We start from the raw sequence: 20,538 nt of genomic DNA, 5'->3' as shown, positions 1-20,538 counted from the left end.
TCCCTTCTTTGAGAACACAAAGTTCCCTTGCAGTTGCTTTGTCTTATTCGTAATGAAGCTGTTTAAAAAGGGATTACAATGAGTGAGAAACCTGGTTTTAAACTTCAACATTTTCTAAACTTAAAAAATGATGCTAGAGGAGAGCAGTAATAGCATTAATGAAATGTCCAAGCAGAGACTGGGGTGGAGGGATGGGGTTCAATAGTAGAGCTGAAAAAGAAGCTGGTAGAGAAGAGACAAATTCTGTGGCCTTGCCATGCCCCAAACACCAGCAATTGGGAAACATTCACTGCCTTTCCTTTAAGGAAAGTATTAGTTTCTAGTATAAATAAACTCACCTGTGGAAGCTGTTGCTGCAGGATACGACTGAGGCTAGTATTTATTTATTAACAAGATTTGACACTGGAGCAACAAAGGCATCCAGAATTTGTGAGGTGAGGCTAAAACATAAGAGAGCAAAGCCTGAGTCAGCGTCTGAGAGCAGTCAGGAGGAAGGAACTGCCTGGGGTGGGTGCTCAGTACTCCTTGCCCTGAGGTTCCTGACATCCACTTTGGAAGCTGTCTCTGACAGAAAGGCCAAAATGGATTAAATTAACCCCCACACACTCTCCAGTGACCTGGGGAGGCTGTTTCCATCCTGCTCTGTGCTCTGAGATGAGAAGTGATCTGACTTGACAAAATAAACAGGAACCCCTCTGAGGGACAAGTCTTTCTGGCTTCTAAAGCACAGTCCCTGCTGCCATCCAGCTGCTCTGGAGTTTCTCCTTGCCATGGACATGCTTTAAGAGCTTGAGCCCCTCTGCTCTTGAGCCAGGCTGAGAGAGCTGGGGGTGTTCACCTGGACAGGAGAAGACTCTGGGGTAACCTTGGAGCCCTTTCCAGTGCCTAAAGGGGCTTATAAAAGAAGGGAGAGGGACTTTTTATATTGTCAGGACAAGAAGGAGCAGTGCCGGAGGGCAGGGTTAGATGGGATATTGGGAAGAAATTCCTGCCTGTGAGGGTGGTGAGGCCCTGGCACAGGTTGGGCAGGGAAGCTGTGGCTGCCTCAACCCTGGAAGTGTCCAAGGCCAGGCTGGACAGGACTTGGAGCAACCTGGGATAGTGGAAGGTGTCCCATGGCAGGGGCTTGCAACAAGATGGTCTTTAAGGTTCCTTCCAACCTAAACCACTTTGGGATTCTCTCCAGCCTGGGACAGTTGCCATGGAGTCACCAGGAACATGTTGAGGTGTCATCAGTGCTCTCAGTCAACTCCTCTGTCTGTTCTGCAGGAGACCATGTGAGGTACCGCTTTGAGATGGAGCTGGTCAGGATGGGCTTTGACCTGCAGAACGTCTGGCGCGTCTCTGACATCAACAACAATTACAAGTGAGTGTTTCACCACCAGGCTCTCCACACTTTCCCCTTGTTTTTCCCTTCCTAATCTCCGTGCCGAGCAGTGGGTGAGTCAAACTCCAGCTAATCCTCCTCCCTGGCCTTGACAACCCTCAAGCAGTTCAGCACATGAGCCACATCCCTTTTCTTTCCACCTTTCACATCGTGGAATTGAAGAAGGAATACAGCCCAAATGTCAGAGTTAGCAGGAAGGTAAATGCTGACTCAGGTAGTTTATAATGATGTGGCTCCAATTCCTCCTGGAAGACATTTGGGAATTGAGGATCCATCCATTGTGGGTTTGTCTTTCTGGTCCGTTGTTCTCTGACATGAGAAACAGAGTTGTCATATACTGGGGCAGCTGTTCAGCTCTGTGAGAAGCTGGGGAGGAGCCAGTGCAGAGCTGTTGGGATGCTCAGGAGTCTGGGAATGAGTGAGGCTCTGCTAGATTTTGGGGTGTGATTCCCTCTGACTGTTTCAGTAAGTTCACCTTCCACTGACCATCTGTGCTTCAGTTCCTGGGCAATAATCCACAGCCATTACCAACTTCTCTGAGGGCAGGTGTTTGATTTCCAGCTCAGCCAGGGACTTTGAAACAAACCTCAGCAAGCCTGTCTTTGCTTCCCTCCACCTGCTGAGCTCCTCCCTGGGGATCCTGGCAGGTCCCAGCTTCCTGCAGACATCCCGGGATCTCAAGGGTGGTGTAATTGCCTTGTGCAACTCAAACCAGTTCTCCCTTGTGCTGGGGGAGTTTGACTTTAAATCCTGCCTTGGCTTTTGATCATAACCACCTGCCTCTATTCACAGAGATCAGGTTACTTTTTAACTGTTTATAGTCCTTTTATCTTTTATTTCCCTGCATTGGCAAAACAGTGTTGTTAAAGACAGGATACTCCAAGGTAATGGCTTTGTTCCTTGTCTTTCAAGTCTGTTCCGAGATGTCCTTATCTGGGAACTATTATCTTCTTCCTGGCGACAGCCATCATAAAATGAGAGCAGTACAAGCTCATAATAACCACTCCTTCGCTCTTGGTAAAAGTGTACAGTGATAATAAAATGATTCCATGCTCCCTCCCTGGCTCTCACACCTTCAGGGATCTGCACACCCGGGAACTGGGATCGCTCGGCATTCCCCATCTGCTGCACCCACGCTGGCCGAGGGAGGAGCTGCTTCACATCAGCCTTTGTGCTGCTGCATTTGGTGCACGTGTAGTTCCTTCAAAAAGAAACAAAATACCCACTTCTCCTCCAGTGCTGATGCTTGTTTTCAAGTTTCATCTTTTTACAGTTGGGGGTTTATTTATCTTTGAGTTTATGAGGAAAAAGCTGCCCAGTGTTCTGTGTGGCAGCATCACAATCTCCCATGGGGATTTCTGGATGTTATCCCTGTTGCTCCAGGGCTTGGTGGTGTCACCTCAGTGCTGTCCTGTTTCTCTTTAGGCTTGGGGTTTGCTCCATGCGCCTTCTGGTGGATGCTGGTAATTCTGAGCCTCACAGTTTTCCCCCCACATTTCCCTGGAATGTGCCCACACTTGGTTCAAAGCTCAGCCTTTCTTGGCCTTCCTACAAAGTTTGTACTCTGAAATTTAGGGTACCACTGATACTCTTCCTTCTATCAAGTTTATAAGATGCTCTTAAGCCAACATAGTTACTTGTCCTGGCTTTGCACTTTCTCTGCTGTATTTTTTTAGGAATTCTAGCCTAGAAACATATCTGTTTGTCTTGACCTCATTGCCTCTTTCTATGCACCCTGCTTAAATTTGGCTTAACTTTTTAAGGCTGTTCTGATTCCTGTCTGAATTTTATTGATTTCTGTCTTCTGTTTTCCTAAGTTTTAGTGTCTTAACTCTTGGAATGCTCCCGAGCCTCTCCTGGGCTGCCTCTCTCCAGTTTGTAATGTAACACATCACCCTTAATGTTTCATTTGAGGTACCAGGGCACTGATTCTGTTTGCATTTCAATGAAGCCCATTCTTGTATAGACTCATCTATTCCAAAAGTTCCTCCAGACCTCACCAGGTGCTAACCCTTTCCACATTCCTGCATCCTCAGTCATGCTCCAGTGCTTCTCTAATTTCCTGTCCAACTTTACCCATGGAATCTGAGGCATTTCAGAGATGTCCAAGCCTAGACATCCTACCACAGACGTCCTGCTCTTCACCTTCTTACCTGACAGCTTTGATTTTGCTTCCTGGATTCCTCATCCTCACCCTGTTGTTTTTATCCCTTATCCAGCCTTGCTTTCTGCCTGAGGCTCTCACAGGAGCTGTCTAGACACTGTGGAGTGCCATTTTCCAACGTGGCAGGCAGTTCTTCACGAGCATCACAAACTAATTAATACTATATCCTGCCTTTTGCCATCAGCTGGGATATCCTGGGCTCAGGAATGCCAGGAGCTTGCTGGCTGGGTATTTCCTCCCCCCTCACCTTGTTCCCCATCTGCCCTGAAACATTCCTGCTAAATGATGTGGGTTATAGCCTAGAGCTGAAGCTGCTCTTTGATGTTGCTTTCCATGTACCCACCTGTGTCAGCCTGGGCTGTGGGGGCTCAGCTGGTCCAGCTGCAGGCACTGCTGTGCCTGGGCCTGCCCTCAGCCTGTTCTCTGAGCAGCAGGGGCAGGGGAGGAGCTGCAGGAGCCAGGAAGCCTCCCCTGCACTCCTGGGATTTGGTGTGTGCTTCAGCCAAAGTGCTTTGGACTGGAAGGGGCCTTAAAGCCCATCTCATCCCACCCCCCTGCCATGGGCAGGGACACCTCCCACCAGCCCAGGTTGCTCCAAGCCCTGTCCAACCTGGCCTGGGACACTTCCAGGGATGAGGCAGCCACTTCTCTGCCCAACCTGTGCCAGGCCTGCCCACTCTCCCAGCCAGGAATTCCTTGCCAATATCCCATCTAACCCTGCCCTCTGGCAGTGGCCTCTGCCCTCACTGTTCTCCTCTCACTGCTGGTACATCTTTAGATACCTACTAAGAATCTGATTTCTGGCACCCCACTAAACAAGATGTTATTTAGATGTCCCTCCTATCATTTTATTTGCATGCACTCAGTCCCCACTGCCATCCAGCTGGGCAGAGCTGTGTTTTCCTCACAGAGCCATGTGCCAAGGTGAGCTGTGTTCTGCAGGGCAGAGAGATGGCAGGCCATGATTTACCAGGAGCTCTGTGAGTACCTGGCTTTGCACCTGCTGCAAGAAAACCAAAGCCCCACATAAATTAATAACTGTTCCACTAAACCTCATGAACCCACATTCTTCAATCCAGAGGGTATTCCAAAGGCATCCTGGGGAAGTACTGGGATACACAGTATGGGCCCAGAGGTGAGGCCTGAGGTGAAAAGAAATTGTCTCAGTTCCTGACAGCACTTTTTGGGTCACTTTTTTCATGTTGAGGCTGTAGTGAAACAGAGGAAGAGCCCAAGTCCTGCATGTTGAGTTTGGGGAAATGTGAACTCTCTGGGGCACATTTTTGACTACCCAATCCTCATCTTGCCTTGGTGCTTTTTTTTTTCCAGGCTTTGTTCCAGTTATCCCCAGAAGCTCCTGGTCCCTGTCTGGATCACTGATAAGGAGCTGGAGAACGTGGCTTCATTCAGGTCATGGAAAAGGATCCCTGTGGTGGTTTACAGGTCAGTGCAAACCCAAAGCTGTGCTGTCCCCAAACACACACAGTCCTGCACAGGGCTGGGCAGCCAGGTGAGCAGAGCACACCTGTGGGGCCAGGTGAGCAGAGCTCCACAGGGCTGAGGGGTGGCAGCAAGAGCTGGGGGCTCCCTTTGCCTCCTACCTGCAAATGTGCTGCTCTTGTTGCTCCTTCTCCCATCACAGTCGTGGCAGCAGCACAGGGTGTTCTCCAGAAGGGAGAAAGTGTGTATGGTTTTCCTCTTATGGGAGATGCAGCAAGAACACACCCAACTCTCCAGCCTCCTCCTGAGGGGCAGCACCAATCTCTGCTCTCTGAGACCTGTGACAGGACCCACGGGAGCAGTTGGAGCTGTTTAGGGGAGGTGTCAGTTGGATCTCAGGGACAGGTTCTTCCCCAGAGGGTGGTGGGCACTGACCAGGCTCCACAGAGCAGTGGGCATGGCCCCAAGACTGCCAGAACTCCAGGAGCATTTGGATGATCCTCTCAGGGACAGGTTGGGATTGCTGGGGTTTCCTGTGCAGGGCCAGGAGTTGGATTGAATGATCCTTGTGGGTCCCTTCCAGCTCAGGATATTCCATGATTCTGTGAAATATTTCCTGGCCAGCCTTCCAGAAAGAATCTGTAGGAGGCCAGGCCAATAGAGCAGAGCTTTGCAGGGGAGGGGGTGGTCCCTTATTAAATGTGTCTCCTGGGAGACTGATTTGTTTGAAACCAGTGGGAAGCTGTTGGAAAGGTGCCCCCAGCCAGTTGTGCACATTGTAGAATGGATGTTATGGTTTCTAGCTTTAGACTCTGTGTTAGCAGTCACCAAATCCAAATGGAAAAAACTTTAAAATATCAGAGCTGCACAGCAAAGGGAAGCACAAAAGCCAGGAAACAAACCCAGTGAATTGACAGGTTAAATGCTAAAATACTCCATGTATTACTTCCAGAACTCAGTTGTGCAGCACAGTAAGAAGGAGCACAGCTTATCTTATACAGCCTGTCCCTCCTGGTAGCCAAGTCAGCTAAGAAGTTAATTGTATTTGTGATTCCTTTTGCTAAAAATGGCCTGGTGCTGGAGCCTGTCCCAGTGTGCCTCCCCACCCGAGGGCAAAGCCGTGGCTTTTTCCTACTCCAACAATTATTTTGTTCCTTGCTTTCTATCTCTGTAATGGGACCCAGTAATTTACAGGCTGAGCTGCAACCCTTTGCAGCCTGGGATCAGATTAGAAGACGCTGACAAGGGATGTGACAAGATGGGACAAGTGCTTGCCCATATTGTCTTGTGTTTTCCTGCACTTTCTTTAGCATTTGCCCTCGAGATTGAAGTGGTTTGTCCAGGAGGGTCCCTGAAGGCCATGGCTGCTTCTGCAGTGCCTTGTGCTGGGTGGAAAGGGAGGAAAGGAGAAGTCTCATACTCAGCTCCTCCCTTGGAGTTCAGGAGAGAGTGGACAAGGGGGCTCATGTGTCTGCATCCCAGGGACTGTTGGATAGACCTGAGAGCTTTGGAGAGCAAGGCTGAACTCACTGTGTGACAGAGATCTGTAAAACATGCCCCCAAAGGTACCACATTTTCAGATTTTTGTAAAAACGTCTAATTTAGCTGTTAAGCAAAGCAGAAATTCAGGTCTCTATCTCAGCCCTCACAGATGCACAGGAGAGATGCAGGAGCCTTTGGGCACAATCCACTTCTAAATCAAGGCAAGGGATGCAATTAATTATTTAGCTGAGTACAGAGGCAGACGGGCACGGCATGGCAGCCTGTCCTCAGCATGGCTCTGTCTGCACAGCCACCTTGAGGAGACCTTGGGCTTCAGGAGAGCTCCTGATGCTCAGCATCAGCCATGCCTGTGGTGCCCTGGCTGCCAGGGAAGCAGCAGGTGGAACAGTGGGCACTGCTCCAGCCCCATGGCTGGGCACTCGCTCTGGGGCCATGCCACAGTTTCAGATCATGCCACAGTTTCAGACTGTGTCAGAATTTCACATCATGGCACAGTTTCAGATTGTGCCACAGCGAGGTGGGAGTTTAACCCAGAGATCTGGGAAATGGAAGCACTTGCACACACGTATCTTGGTTGGTAACCTTTAAGCTCAGCTCAGTAAACCCTCTCCAAGCTCTGTCTTGTGTTTTAAGCCAAGCTGTGATTTGTGTTGTAGATGAGCACTCCTATGGCAGGGAAGTAACAGAGAGAGGGCTTGGAAGATCACAGAATCATGGAATGGTTGGGGTTGAAATGTCCCTTAAGGATAATCTCCTTCCAACCACTCCACCACCTTCCACTAAACCAGATATTAATTAATCCATTCTGGATGATTGTTGTGGGTTCCATGGCATATGCTGACAGTATCAAATGTGCTCTAGCCTTGTGCCTGGAATGAATCTGGGAGGGAAAGCTCAGCTGATAAACTACAAAGGCACTTCATACTCCAGCTTTGGGTCCTGAAAGGGTCTCATGTCATTAAAACTAATCTGAGGATCCCTAAAGAATAATTTGCTCCACAATGTCAAAACATTCTGCCATTCCAGTTTCAAGGAAAGGAACTTTTTCCTTTGAGGAAAACCTCCCCAATAATCCCAAGTAAGAAAAGCCCTGAGATGCTTCCTGTGCTCATGCTGGGGAGAGCTGCAGGAGAAGGCAGAGCCAGGCTGGGGGTGCTGCCCTGTCCTGGCAAGCTCAAGGCAAGCTCAGCTGTGGGTTTGGTTCCCCCACTGCCACCTGCTGTACTTTCTGCTTGCTGGAGACTTCCCACTCCTCGGTGCTGCCACATTTCCTCATGTTTATTGTTAGGCCACTGTGTCCCTTGAAGGTCCCCAGGCAGCTGTTTGAGGTGCTCAGAGGTTTGTGCTACCAAGAAGTTTTCCAAGTTTCACATGACTCTGACGCTGTCCATGGCTTTGCCTGGATCCGGCTGCCTCGGTGCCCACGTGGCTGCCCTCCTGTGCCTTCCATCCCCAAACACTGTCCTTGCATCCAAACAGCCTGCTGGGTGCTGGGAGCAGTCCCTGGCATGGCACCTGCCTTTCCCAAAAACGTGCTCAGGCGCTGTCTGGGAAAGTGCTGGTTGGCACAGGCCAGGCAGTGTGGGTGGCTCACAAACAGGCTTGGAGATCACAGCCTGCTGCTTAAGTCCACGCCTTGGCTCTGGTTCATTTACTAGTATAAACAAAGCCTTTGCTGCTGTCTGTGCTATCCATCCCTGAGTGATCCTGAAGGCAGGAGGAGATCTGGGAGTGACTGCTCTCAAGTCACCTTGCAAAACAAAACAGCCCCGAAGGTAAAAGGGCCGACCCCACGGTAGTTCAGCTTGGCCAAACGTGACCATTATTTCTTTGGAAGTTTAAAGTCTTAATTGTTATTATCTCTGGCATGTCATTGAGGAAACTACATAAATTCAGAGAGGGCAGGGTTAGATGGGATATTGGGAAGAAATTTCTGCATGTGAGGGTGGTGAGACCCAAAGAAGCTGTGGCTGCCCCATCCCTGGAAGTGTCCAAGGCCAGGTTGGATGGGGCTTGGAGTCCTTTCCTTTTCCAGGCCATTTGTGAGTGACCTGATCAGTGTGTTTGTGTGAAAAATGAATGTATTCCTGCTTCAGGCCTCCTGGCAGGTGTCAGAGAGCAACAGCCAGGGTAAGGTTAACATTTAGGGGTTGTTGATAAACACCAGCTCAGGCCTCCACCCAGAAACTCCCCAGTCTGATGCCGAGTGAGCTCATCTTTCCAACATACAGGTGATAAGTGAAATGGTTTAACAACCGGTCCATAATTTAAGGGAGGAAAAAAGGAAGAGAAGAGGAGAACAGAACTGCATTAAAATAGAGTGGAAGGTGTCCCTGCCCATGGCAGGGGGTGGAACAGTGTGGTCTTTAAGGTCCCTTCCAACCCAAACCATTGTGGGATCTTGTGGAATGAGTGGTGTGACTCTTGGGGATGGTCCTGTGCAGGACTAAGGTCTAAGGCCAGTTTAACCTCTTGTCAGTGCTGTAGTTGTGAATAACACAGTTATTTGAGATTCCCTGCCCTGTTTCAGCACTTGGTACAAGGGTCACACAGAATCCCAGAATATGCTGAGTTTAGAGGGACCTACAAAGACCATGGAGTCCAACCCTCAGCCCTGCACAGGACCATCCCCAAGAGACACCCCCAGTGCCCCAGAGCATCATCCAAATGCTCTTGGAGCTCTGGCAGCCTTGGTGCTGTGCCCACTGCCCTGGGGAGCCTGCTCAGTGCCCACCACCCTCTGGGGGAACAACCTTTTCCTGAGATTCAACCCGACCCTGCCCTGACACAGCTCCAGCCATTCCCTGGGTGCTGTCCCTGGTCCCCACAGAGCAGAGCTCAGTGCCCCCCAGCAGATAAAGCAGTTGCAGCCAGGAGGTTGCTCAGGTGCTGCCTGTACCCGGGGGACATCTCCGGGGCTGTCCCTGCCCTCTGCAGGGGGATCCTCAGGCTCTCCCTTCTCCGCAGACACGTGCGCAACGGGGCGGTGATCGCTCGCTGCAGCCAGCCCGAGATCAGCTGGTGGGGCTGGCGCAACGCCGACGACGAGTACCTGGTGACGTCCATTGCCAAAGCCTGTGCCTTGAACCCCGGCGCGAAGGGCTCCGGCGCGGCACCGCACGCTGGGAGCAGCGACGGCAGCGACGGCTGCGACACCGACTTTGGTGAGCCATTGGTGCCCGCCACGCGCCAGAACAGGGGCAGCGGTGCCTCTGGCGCTGTCCCAGCGCGGGTGCTGCCTAAAAGGGAAGGACTTTCTGGGGCAGTGTTCGTCTGGGTAAAGGTGGAAAGCGGCTCTTTACTGAAAAGCTTTTCAGGTCTACACAGTATCACTGCACACACCACAGCATACAAATCTTACTGTTTATAACACTCATAACTAAAGGTTTTGTCCCATCAAAGTATTGGCTACTCTCAGGCCACCTTGGTGTTGCTCTTCGAAGCTCCCCAGGGCCTGCCCCTGGGTGCACCTCCTTCCAATTGAGTCTGGGGTCCCAAGACCCTTTACTTCATCTTTCTTCATCATCATTCCACTTTTCCCTCACTGGAGCTTCTCCAAGGTTCCTGGACTCACTCTCTTATTTTGACTCAAATGGTATCTTATTATCCTCTGTTGGTACATGAGTTTCAGGAAAGATGTTCTAGCTATTATCTTCTCTATGACACAGAGGTCCAGGAATGTGTCACAGAGGTTAGAAGCTGCCAGCTAATATTCAGAGTATAAAAAGTTACATAACTATATAATATCTCCAAGTATATAAAATCCTACAAATACTTAAAATCCTAAGGCAACACAGGATTTAACCTTGGAGCCAGGGGCATAACCTGGGCCCTGTCACGCGTGTGGGGTGTGTCTCTCTGGGATTGCTCATGGTGGCACTGGGGCTGCAGGAGGAGGGAGGTGCCGGGAGCTCAGTCCCTCTCTGTCCCAGCAGACTCGTCCCTGACGGCGTGTTCAGGCGTGGAGAACGCGGGAACTCCTCAGAAGCTGCTGATCCTCGACGCCAGGTCCTACACCGCGGCCGTGGCCAACAGAGCCAAGGGAGGCGGCTGCGAGTGTGAAGGTACCTGAGGGAGCTGATGGGGCTCAGCCTGGAGAAAAGGCTCAGGGGGGACTTTCTTGCTCTGCAACTCCCTGGCAGGAGCGGGGAGCTGGGGGGGTTTGGGCTCTGCTCCAGGGAACAGGGGTAGGACCAGAGGAAAAGTTATGCCAGGGTTGGATACTGGGGAAAATTTCTTCACCAAAAAGGTTGTCAAGCCCTGGCACAGCTGCCCAGGGCAGTGGTGGAGTCACCACCCCTTGGAGGGATTTAGAGATGTGGCGCTTGGGGACATGGGTTAGTGGTGGCCTTGGCATTGCTGGGGGAACAGTGAGACTTGATCTTGGAGGTCTTTCCCAACCTTTAATGAAGACCAGAAATGGTGTGTGCGGGAACAGCTGCGCTGAGAGTGTGGATGCAGTTGCTGTGGTGGCAGCAGAGTTGGACTCCATGATCCTTGTGTGTGTCTTCCAGCTCAGAATGTTCTGTAACTCTGTAGCTCTCTCTGAATGTTCCTGTCTCTCATGGCAGAGTATTACCCGAACTGCGAAGTCGTGTTCATGGGCATGGCCAACATCCACTCCATCCGCAACAGTTTCCAGTACCTCCGTGCTGTCTGCAGTCAGGTGCCTGACCCCAGCAAGTAAGTGGCTGTTGTTCTCTAGCTCACTTTGATGTCATCTCTCTGTGTCCTGGGGGTTTTCTTTCCTTTTCCCTTTCTCCTATCCGAGATTTCCGTGTCCAAAAATGGAGGGATAGGAAAGTGCTGGCAGTGCCTCAGTCCTGCTCATTTTGATCCATCAATGCCAGAGGAATTGCAGCACTGCCTTTGTGTCACTTGGCTGTGTGTGTCCCCTGAGGGTTTCTAAAATATGGCTGTATTTGAGAAAACTTAAATTAGGGGTTGGATTCTTTGCCCGCCTCCTCTGGGACTTGTTTTAGAAAACACTGATTTCACTGAGGGCTCCAAAAAGACTGAAGTTAAATTATTCATTCTTTTTACCATTTTGTTTGCCTTTTTCCCCCTTCCAGCTGGCTTTCAGCCCTGGAGAGCACCAAGTGGCTGCAGCACCTGTCTGTGATGCTGAAGGCAGCAGTGCTGGTCTCCAGTGCTGTTGACAGGGAAGGGCGTCCAGTGCTGGTTCACTGCTCTGATGGCTGGGACAGGACTCCGCAGATTGTGGCCCTGGCAAAGATTCTCCTGGACCCTTACTACAGGACTATGGAGGTAGGAGTGTGCTCTGCTGCAGTTCATAGCTGTTCAAAGGCAGATTTTGGCTTGGAGTCCCTGTGGAAAGGAGCAGGATCACATTTGGGGATAAGCTTGATGGTATCTGTGAGCTGCTGTTGTGGATGTTGGGTTTGCCCTGTTCTCTTCCTGCCTGTTCTGGGTGCACTGTTCCTCACTGCTCTTCCCAGCCTGAGGAAAAGCTGTTGGAAATAACACCTTGTGCACAAGGTTCAGTTGCTTCCCTGCTCTTAGTTCCCTGAGCCGGTTATTGTGTAAAAGTAACAACTGTTACTTTGTGTCTGGTAACCTCTGACACTCAGATGGCTTTGCTCCCAAACCAGGCACTGCTGCAGCCTCCTTCCCAGCCCTTCCCAATCCTGAGCTTCCTGGTGGATGGGTCTTGCCTTATCCTGCTGTGTGTGCCCTCAGCAAAGTCTCTGCAGTTGCTTTTTCCTTTTACTCACAGGGTTTCCAGGTGCTGGTTGAATCAGACTGGCTGGATTTTGGACACAAGTTTGGGGATCGCTGTGGGCACCAGGAGAAGGTGGAAGATCAGAATGAGCAGTGCCCAGTTTTTCTCCAGTGGCTGGATGCTGTTCATCAGCTTCTGAAGCAATTTCCCTGCCTCTTTGAATTTAATGAAGCTTTTCTGGTAAGAAATACATGCACAACAGAAGCAGAGAGATGGTCATGATGTTTTACAGTATTGGGGTTGAAGGAAACCAGATCTGCAGAACCAAGAGATTGCGCAGCAATGGCAGAATCCCACAGTGGTTTGGGTTGGAAGGGACCTTAAAGCTCATCTGATTCCCCTGCCATGGTTCCTCCAAGCCCCATCTAACCTGGCCTTGGACACTCCAGGGATGGGGCAGCCACAGCTTCTCTGCCCAGCCTGTGCCAGAGCCTGCCCACCCTGTCAGGAAAAAATAGTTATAAACTATTTTTAGTTTAAAACTATTCCCCCATGAACATGCCCATGGTAACGGGTTTATATTCTCATTTCCCTGAGTCCCTTCTTCAGGTCCCTTTCCAACCCAGGGAATTCAGATGCCGGTACTGATCAAACCACTGGTTTGATTTTCATATCTTAGAGCTGTATAAGTGTGAAACATTTAAAAAAAATAAATTAGGAAAAGATTCAGCTCTATCTTACCAAATAATGCAAGTGAAGGTTATAGAGGGATGGATTTGGTATCAGTTGAGTGTTGCTTTCAATCCAAGTGATCCCTGTGCTGTCCCTGTCCTGCTTTCTGTGGAAACAAGGACAGCAGTGGGGTCACCAACGGGGCAGGCAGTGCATGAGCCATCCCAGAGGAGGGGAAGACGTGTCCCCTGTGTGTAGGAGCCCCCATTTCCTGATGTGGTTCCCCTTCCATTCCCCAGGTGAAGCTGGTGCAGCACACATACTCCTGCCTCTACGGGACCTTCCTGGGGAACAGCCCCTGCGAGCGCGAGATGCACAACATCTACAAGCGCACGTGCTCCGTGTGGTCCCTGCTGCGGGCTGGCAACAAGAACTTCCACAACCTTCTCTACATGCCGGGCTCCGAGCAGGTCAGTAGAGCTCCTGGCGCAGCTTTTTGCCCCTGCCAGGCACCAGGGAGGGTGTGGGGAGGGCCTGGAGGGCTTTGCTCTGGCGACCGGCTCTGACCGCAGCGGTTGTCGCAGGTGCTCCATCCCGTGTGCCACGTGCGGGCGCTGCACGTGTGGACAGCCGTGTACCTCCCGGCCTCCTCACCACATCCCCTGGGACAGGATGACATGGACATCTACATGCCCCCTGGAGCTCAGAGCCAGGAGTTCAGCGGCAGGTGTTTGGACAGGTAAGAGCCTAAAGCTCCAGTCCCAAGTTGCTGCCTACCCACAGACCTTCTTTCCCTCCTTTTAGTTCCTTGGGTTGACCTATTCTCATCTTCCCTGTGGGAGCAAGAGCAATGTCCCAGCCACTTGGAGAAGGAGGTGTGCAGCTCCCTGCTGCACCTCAAGGGCAGACAGTGGAGGTCACACTGTAGTGTTGTACATTTTGGCTCATGCAGCTCCACCACTCCTCCCCACAAGTTGTAATTTGGAACATTTCCCATGCCTCATCTCAGGTTTGACTGAAACTGGGGAAGTTTCAGGGGATTTGTTGTGAGATTTACTTTGCTTTTGGATTCCAGATTACCAAAGACAAGGTCCATGGATGACCTGCTCTCAGCCTGCGACTCCAGCAGCCCATTGACCCGCACGTCCAGTGATCCCAACCTGAACAACCACTGCCAGGAGGTCCGGGTGGGCCTGGAAGCCCGACATGCTGCCACTGAGGGGGCTGAAGGCACCATGGTGGCCACAGGAGAGGCACGACAGGTGGAGGAGAAGGGAGAGAGCCCTCCCCTGCAAAGCAGCAGCTGTGCTGAGCAGGAAGGGCAGAGCAGGCAGCCAGGCAGTCAGGCTGCAGTGCCAGCCAGCAGTCTCCCTGTGGAGGCAGAAAAGGGGAATGGAGCACACACGGAGGAACTGGATGGCTCGGGACCAGCTCCAAATCCTTCCAAACAGGAAAATGTTGACAAGGTTTCCACCAGTTCTGGAAAGCAGTTAGAAACCTGTCCCCAGGAGCCTTTGAAGGCTGCTGGCACAGTGTCCAGTGGAGGAGGCTGCCCCAACAGGAACACCACCCGCCAAGACATTCCCAGCCAGGACTCCCTGGCACCAGGTGCCCCTTCCCAGGACACGCCAGGCCCTGCCACGGGTATCCCCTGCCCGGATGCAGAGAAGGGCAAAGGCAATGCGGGACGGGGTGTGCCCTGTGAGGAGCCGGGCCGGCCGGGGAGGGTCCCACTGGAGCAATGGCGCAAGCCCATCTCCCAGAGCCAAAGCAGCGAGTTCTCCTTCCTGGGGTCCAACTGGGACAGTTTCCAAGGCATGGTGACATCACTCCCCAATGGGGAGCCTGCCCCAAGACACCTCCTCTCCTATGGCTGCTGCAGCAAGAGGTTGAGCAGCAAACCCCTGCGGGCCCCAGGCCTGTGCCTCAGCGGCCCGTGGTCTGCCAGGGAAGGTGGGAAGCCCTCAGCCTGCCCTGGCCATGTGGGCACACACTTCGGGAAGCCCAGCCGTTCGTGGCTGCCCTGCCACCTGAAACAATCCCCTGGTCCCAAGCACATGCCGCCAAAATGTCCTTCTCCTGTGCCTCCTGTCTACCTGGACGACGACGGGCTGCCCTTCCCCACGGACGTGATCCAGCACCGGCTGCGGCAGATCGAGGCCAGCTACAAGCAGGAGGTGGAGCAGCTGCGCCGGCAGGTGCGGGAGCTGCAGCTACGCCTCGACATCCGCCACTTCTGTGCCCCCCCGGCCGAGCCCCCCATGGACTACGAGGATGACTTTGTGAGTACTGGCCTCTCACAGCCCAGCCCTGGCACTGTGGTGGCCCCTGTGGCCTCCTCACAGCACCCTCTCCAACCCACAGCTCTCCAGCCCTTTGGGAGGGGGTGGGTGAGATCATTCCTGTGTTTCCTCAGCCCTGTTCTGCTCCTGTCCATGTCCTTATGCCACCCAGAGGTATCTCTGCTGCTTGAGAGCCAAGCTCCTACACACTCATAAACGCTTTTCCCCTTGATTTGGGGTACTCTGGTGCCACCCAGGTGCCCCTCACCAGCATGGAGCAGGGAAGGCTCTTGAGTGTGTTCAGAGGCAGCAGATGGGATTGGTGACCAGGTCTTGTTTTGCAGACATGTTTGAAGGAGTCGGACGGCAGCGACACGGAGGATTTCTGTTCTGACCACAGCGAGGACTGTTTGTCAGAAGCGAGCTGGGAGCCTGTGGATAAGAAGGAGACTGAGGTACGTTGTGGAGATGGGATACAGTGGGAGGGAGTGTTTCTTTTCAGCTCACTGGGGTGGGCACAGCAGCAGAGAGAGCTCTGGGAGCGAGGCAGAGATCGACCTTCTGTGTGCTCATCACATCCTGTGCTGCTGCTGGCTCTGGTGGGGGTGGGCTCGCTCTGAGCCTGCCAAAGCCACCCTCAGCCTGTGCAGAGCTGTGGTTGGGGGGTCCCATACTGGGAGCTGACTGGTGTCTGCCGTAGGTCACGCGGTGGGTTCCGGACCACATGGCCTCGCACTGCTTTAACTGTGACTGTGAGTTCTGGCTGGCCAAGCGGAGGCACCACTGCAGGTAAACAACACCAGCCCTCTAGTTCTGCTTCCCTCCTCAGCCTGGGTCTCACAGAATGCCCCTCTGCCATGTCAGTGCCCTCCAGCTCCCAGGAGAAGGTTTTAGGTCTTTCTATTATATGCCAGGCCTCATCAATTCCCTGCAGATTTCCATTCTTCATTGTTCTTTCTATTTTTCCAAGGCCTTTGATGCCTTTCCTGGGCAGCAATGCCCATGAATGCCTCTCAGCACTAGCAGTTTGCTGCATGGCAGACCACAGCATATGAAACATGCTGAGAAGTCCTCAGTCAGGCTGGTGTTTCGCCCTGACCTGGTCCCTTTGTGCAAGTTCTGCTCTGGTGTTCCCAGCTGTCTTCTCACTGGTTTTCTTGCTCCTCGACAGGAACTGTGGGAACGTGTTCTGTGCTGGTTGCTGCCATCTGAAGCTGCCCATCCCTGATCAGCAGCTGTATGACCCTGTCCTCGTGTGTAACTCCTGTTATGACCACATCCAAGTGTCTCGTGCCAGGGAGCTCATGAGCCAACATCTGAAGAAACCCATCGCCACAGCTTCCAGCTGAATGCCAGACAAGAGACCTGTCTAAGCCCAGCCTTTTCTCTCGTGGGTTTGAAGGGTGACTCTGCCTCCAGGGTAACTGTGAAGGCCTTTGGTGCAACACTTGAACACCAAGCTCGAATGCACTGTCTGCAGCAGCCTTAGTGTCAGGCTGGAGCAGAGGAGCTCAGCTCGGAGAGGACGGTGTGTCCCCACGCTGGAACCGGTGGGCCCGTGCATTGTAGTCCTGACGACCTAGGGCTAAGAGGGGAGCACAACCTCTTCCTTTTGTGGGCTGGAAAGCAATGTTTTCACAGCTCTTGCCTGTGCAAAGCCCCCCCAAAGCAATAGAAAGGCATGTTTAGAACCACCTCCCCCTCCAAAGGCAGGTTGCTGTACGAGGAGGAAGAGGGGAGGCTCCCGGTGGTCTCACGGGCGTTGGAAGGGCCTCAGCCTGGAGCAGATCTGTAGATTCTCTTTCCATGAGTGTGATTTGCGATCAGCTTGGTGAACAAGACTCATTAGCCATCACTAATTGACTTTCTCTCGGGCGTTGAAGAGAAATCCATTCTGGCTGCGCAGGGGCCGAGCGGGTCGTGCCCGTTGCCAGGCTCCGCTGGGATCGGTGAGCTGGACTCTGCCCCTGCCCCGTGGGGAGGGGGGGCATTGGCTTTTCACTTCTGCTCTGCCCGTCTGCTTTGTCTGCGGTCGTGTCACAGCCTGGTGCTAACACAGGAATGGCACCCTGATCCTCTCCTGGCATGGAAACAGAACTCGTGTTCCTGTGTTGCTCCTCCTCCCCTTTTCTGCCCTCAGCTCTCCACTTCCTACTGCTCTTTATCCTGAAAACTTGATACCTTGAGGGTATAGGCCATAATGTGTTGTTTTACCTCCTGGAATGTGCTGTCTGGTGTATGTGAGGGTTTCAGTCCAAATGCTGCTATATATTTCTGTGCACTTAATGTAACCCGAAGAAGGGAGAATGAAGCATCGATACCAAAACAGGGGTGGGGAAGGACACTGGCTGACCTAGACACTACAGTCTGTGCTTTTCACTTTAGGATGTACAGCCAAGCTACAGTGATAACCATGATGTGTGGCATCTGTTCAGTGGTGGAAACAATCTCTCTGACTTGCCCCAGCGCTACCTAAAATGCCTCTTGAATTTGACTTCTTTTTTTGTCTCCTGTACAGTGGTCAAAGTTCAGAGTTGCCAATTTGTAATTGCCTCTCTGCTTCTCCTTTAAACTAGAGAGCAGGAAATCCCAACCCATCTTAAGGACAAGGAACTGGGTTTAGAAAGGAAGAAAGGTTGAAAAAGTGGGCTTCAGTGGGCTTGTAATCCCCTCGGGGAACATCCATCCTGCCTTCTCTGCGAGGCATCTGTGGATATTAGTGAGGAAGAAGAGTTTGAAAACAGGGCATTTCTTTGCAGAAATGCAGGTTTTCTTTTCTGTTCTGCACCTCAGGAGCTGAGACTTGGTATGTGGCAGGGAGGACCTGCGAGGACATTGGTCTGCTAACAAGGCAAAGGACTTTAGACTGTTGTGATCTCCCAGATTTTTGGTGATGGTTTGTCATCTCCGTTGGAGGGAATGGAGTAGCAACCCTTTCCTGCACTTTGATGTGTCAGCCTCTGGTTTGGTTCACCCTCTGAACACCCTGTGCTCACGTGGACTCTGCTTCTTTTCCATACTGGGAACAACCGACGCGGCTCTGGGAAGAGAAGGCACCTTTGCTTCGGATTCTCCCCTGCCTTGTACCCTGCAGTCATTGGAAGTCACGCTGGAGGAGCTCCCCTTGGGCTGGCTGGAGGAACAGGATCTGCTCCTGTTTGGCACGTGGTGGGCTGACTGCAGGCAAGGAGGAAGCCAGAACTAGGTACTCCTGGCCCTTCCGTTCAGGCCATTAGTCCAAACTGCTTTTAGCTCTCGTGAGTTCCAGTGTCACAATGTGCTGGCCAAAAACTCTCCAATCAGTTTGATGGCATTGTGACAAACAAAATGTGCTGTACAACTCAATACAGTCAAAATAAAATCTCTATATTAGTGCTGCTGTGTGTGGGCCCTTCATTCCTCGGGGGGAAATCATCTGTGTGCCCAGTGGGTTTCAGGCTGCTGTTCCTCACTGCCTGTTCCCTTCAGGAAGGTGTGATATTAAATCCCTTCTCATGATCAGAATCGTGGGTAGGACACAAAGCACCTTGTGCTAGAGGATCTCTGCTCTCTTCCAAACAGACCTGCAGCCTCCCAGGATACCAACCCCTTCCAGCCTCTCCTGGAACAACTCAAGGAGGAGTTTTTCTTTTCTAAGGAAGAAATGTTAGACAGGATTCTCTCCTATGAGGAAAGGCTGAGAGAATTGGGATTGTTCAGCCTGGAAAGCAGAAGCTTTGGAGTGACCTAATTGTGGCCTTGCAGTGCCTGAAGAGGCTACAAGAAAGATGGAGAGAGACTGTTCAGAAGGGCCTGGAGTGACAGGACAAGAGGGCAGGAAAAGGGGAGAAGCAGGTGATGATTCTGCTTCCTGCAGAAGAACAGGTCAGGGCACCCTGATCCTTATTTTTGGATACTGTTTCAGGGGCAGGAATTGCCATCTGATTCCTGTGGTGTTTTCCTTGGGGTGTGTGGGACTTTATGTGTAACACCAAGAAAACAAACCAGAGCATTTGAGAAGGGAAGGAACTCACCTCAGCACCCAGTTAGGAAGCATTTAAATTAAAGATTTGATGTTAACATTGTTAAGATGATGAGTCATTCCAGATTTCTGCAGTGAAACCTGCTCTGACTGATGCACTGCAGGCCAGGGGTAGAGCAAATACTACCAAAGCCATGGCCTTCTGAGCTTTTTCCCTCTGTTTTTACAGATGCAACTTTAGGGAGCTTTGGCTCTTGGAGTCTCAGTTTCTAGAAAGACAGAACAAGGCAAACATTGGGTTTTATTCAGGGTCGAGTTCTGACAGGCTGCCAATCCACTGTCCTGGGGGTTTAGGCCCAGCTTTGCTGGAGATGTGAGGTAATTGGAGAGATAAAAGATATTTTTGTTTGCAAAGCATCAGCCTGTTCCAAATGTCTTGCAACATGGAACTCTGTGGAACATCCAGGAACAATTCCTGTAAAGCAGCTGGTCCTTCCTAACTTGGCATCCTGTGATGTCTTGTTGGTGTGTCTAAACTAGATAATCTTAATTCCCTATCCAAAGGTAAAATATAAACAAAGGAGTCCTCAGACCTCTGGTCATTGTCTGTTAATATATCATGAAAATACTGATTAAAATAAAAGTAAGTATAAAAATACTTATTTCCTGCTCAGGAATAATCACCCCTAAATGTTGCCTCTTCATAAATTTTCAGAGCCAAGTTGTATTTATTTAGTGATTCTTTCTGATTGAATGTAAACTTGTAGAAGGATGACTGTAAGTTGCCCATCTGGAGTTCATTCCCATCATAGAATCATGGAATGGTTTGGGTTGGAAGGGACCTGAAAGACCATCCAGTTCCCCCCTTGCAGCCTCTAACAGAGATCCAGCTGCCACAGCATGAGAGCAAATGCTCATTTCTTGGCATAATCAGCAAACAAGAGGGAGGAAACTAAGAGAAGAATAAAAGGAATATCTAGGAAATAAAACAGTGCTGAAGTTTGGGATATTTTCATCTAAACTGAACTAGGGGAGCTGACTGGGAAAAGGTTGACTTTCAATTTTCTGTGCTTGAAAAAATGCCTTGTCACAAAGCACTTCCCAAACCACCTGGAAGGTTTGGACATTGCTGTCAGCTCTGAGGTTTGTGGTAAAGTCTGGCTTTATGATTCCACAGTTTTCATGGAATATTCTGGGTTGGAAAGGACCCACAAGCATCATCAAGTCCCCTTATTTTCCCCCATATTGTCAGATTTAACCTGCAGTGCTTTCTGAATTTCTTTGCCTTAGTTTAGTCAGCTCCTGATTTATGGCACATTTCTAAACCTGGTGACTTGTTCCTGCAGGTTGGAGGAGATTGGAGGCTGCACAGCCCCTGTGCTGGCACTGCCCTGGTGCCACTGCAGCTGCCACCCAGTTCTGTGCCCAGGGGGAGGGCACAGCCTG

General features: G+C 51.3%; 1 protein-coding gene across 6 annotated transcripts in view; it reads left to right on the top strand.

Annotated features, from left to right (window-relative positions):
• Positions 1-18,498, top strand: part of MTMR4 (myotubularin related protein 4) — a 49,863-nt gene extending 31,365 nt beyond the window's left edge. For 5 of the 6 annotated variants that reach the window (XM_071575036.1, XM_071575038.1, XM_071575039.1 and 2 more), the window contains 13 exons: positions 1,270-1,366; positions 4,881-4,994; positions 9,462-9,658; positions 10,430-10,558; positions 11,066-11,177; positions 11,567-11,762; positions 12,232-12,417; positions 13,149-13,319; positions 13,434-13,588; positions 13,925-15,131; positions 15,476-15,586; positions 15,832-15,920; positions 16,303-18,498. In XM_071575036.1, coding sequence (XP_071431137.1) covers positions 1,270-1,366; positions 4,881-4,994; positions 9,462-9,658; positions 10,430-10,558; positions 11,066-11,177; positions 11,567-11,762; positions 12,232-12,417; positions 13,149-13,319; positions 13,434-13,588; positions 13,925-15,131; positions 15,476-15,586; positions 15,832-15,920; positions 16,303-16,480 — 2,942 coding nt within the window. In that variant the 3' untranslated portion in view covers positions 16,481-18,498. The remainder of the gene's footprint in view (positions 1-1,269; positions 1,367-4,880; positions 4,995-9,461; positions 9,659-10,429; positions 10,559-11,065; positions 11,178-11,566; positions 11,763-12,231; positions 12,418-13,148; positions 13,320-13,433; positions 13,589-13,924; positions 15,132-15,475; positions 15,587-15,831; positions 15,921-16,302) is intronic. The other variant, XR_011699537.1, reaches the window with a different exon arrangement.
• Positions 18,499-20,538: the final 2,040 nt, after the last annotated feature.

Source organism: Pithys albifrons, chromosome 21 (assembly GCF_047495875.1).
Source record: "Pithys albifrons albifrons isolate INPA30051 chromosome 21, PitAlb_v1, whole genome shotgun sequence".
Lineage (NCBI taxonomy): Eukaryota > Metazoa > Chordata > Aves > Passeriformes > Thamnophilidae > Pithys > Pithys albifrons.
Note: the sequence above shows the minus strand (reverse complement) of the source record. Positions and strands in the feature narration are given on the sequence as shown.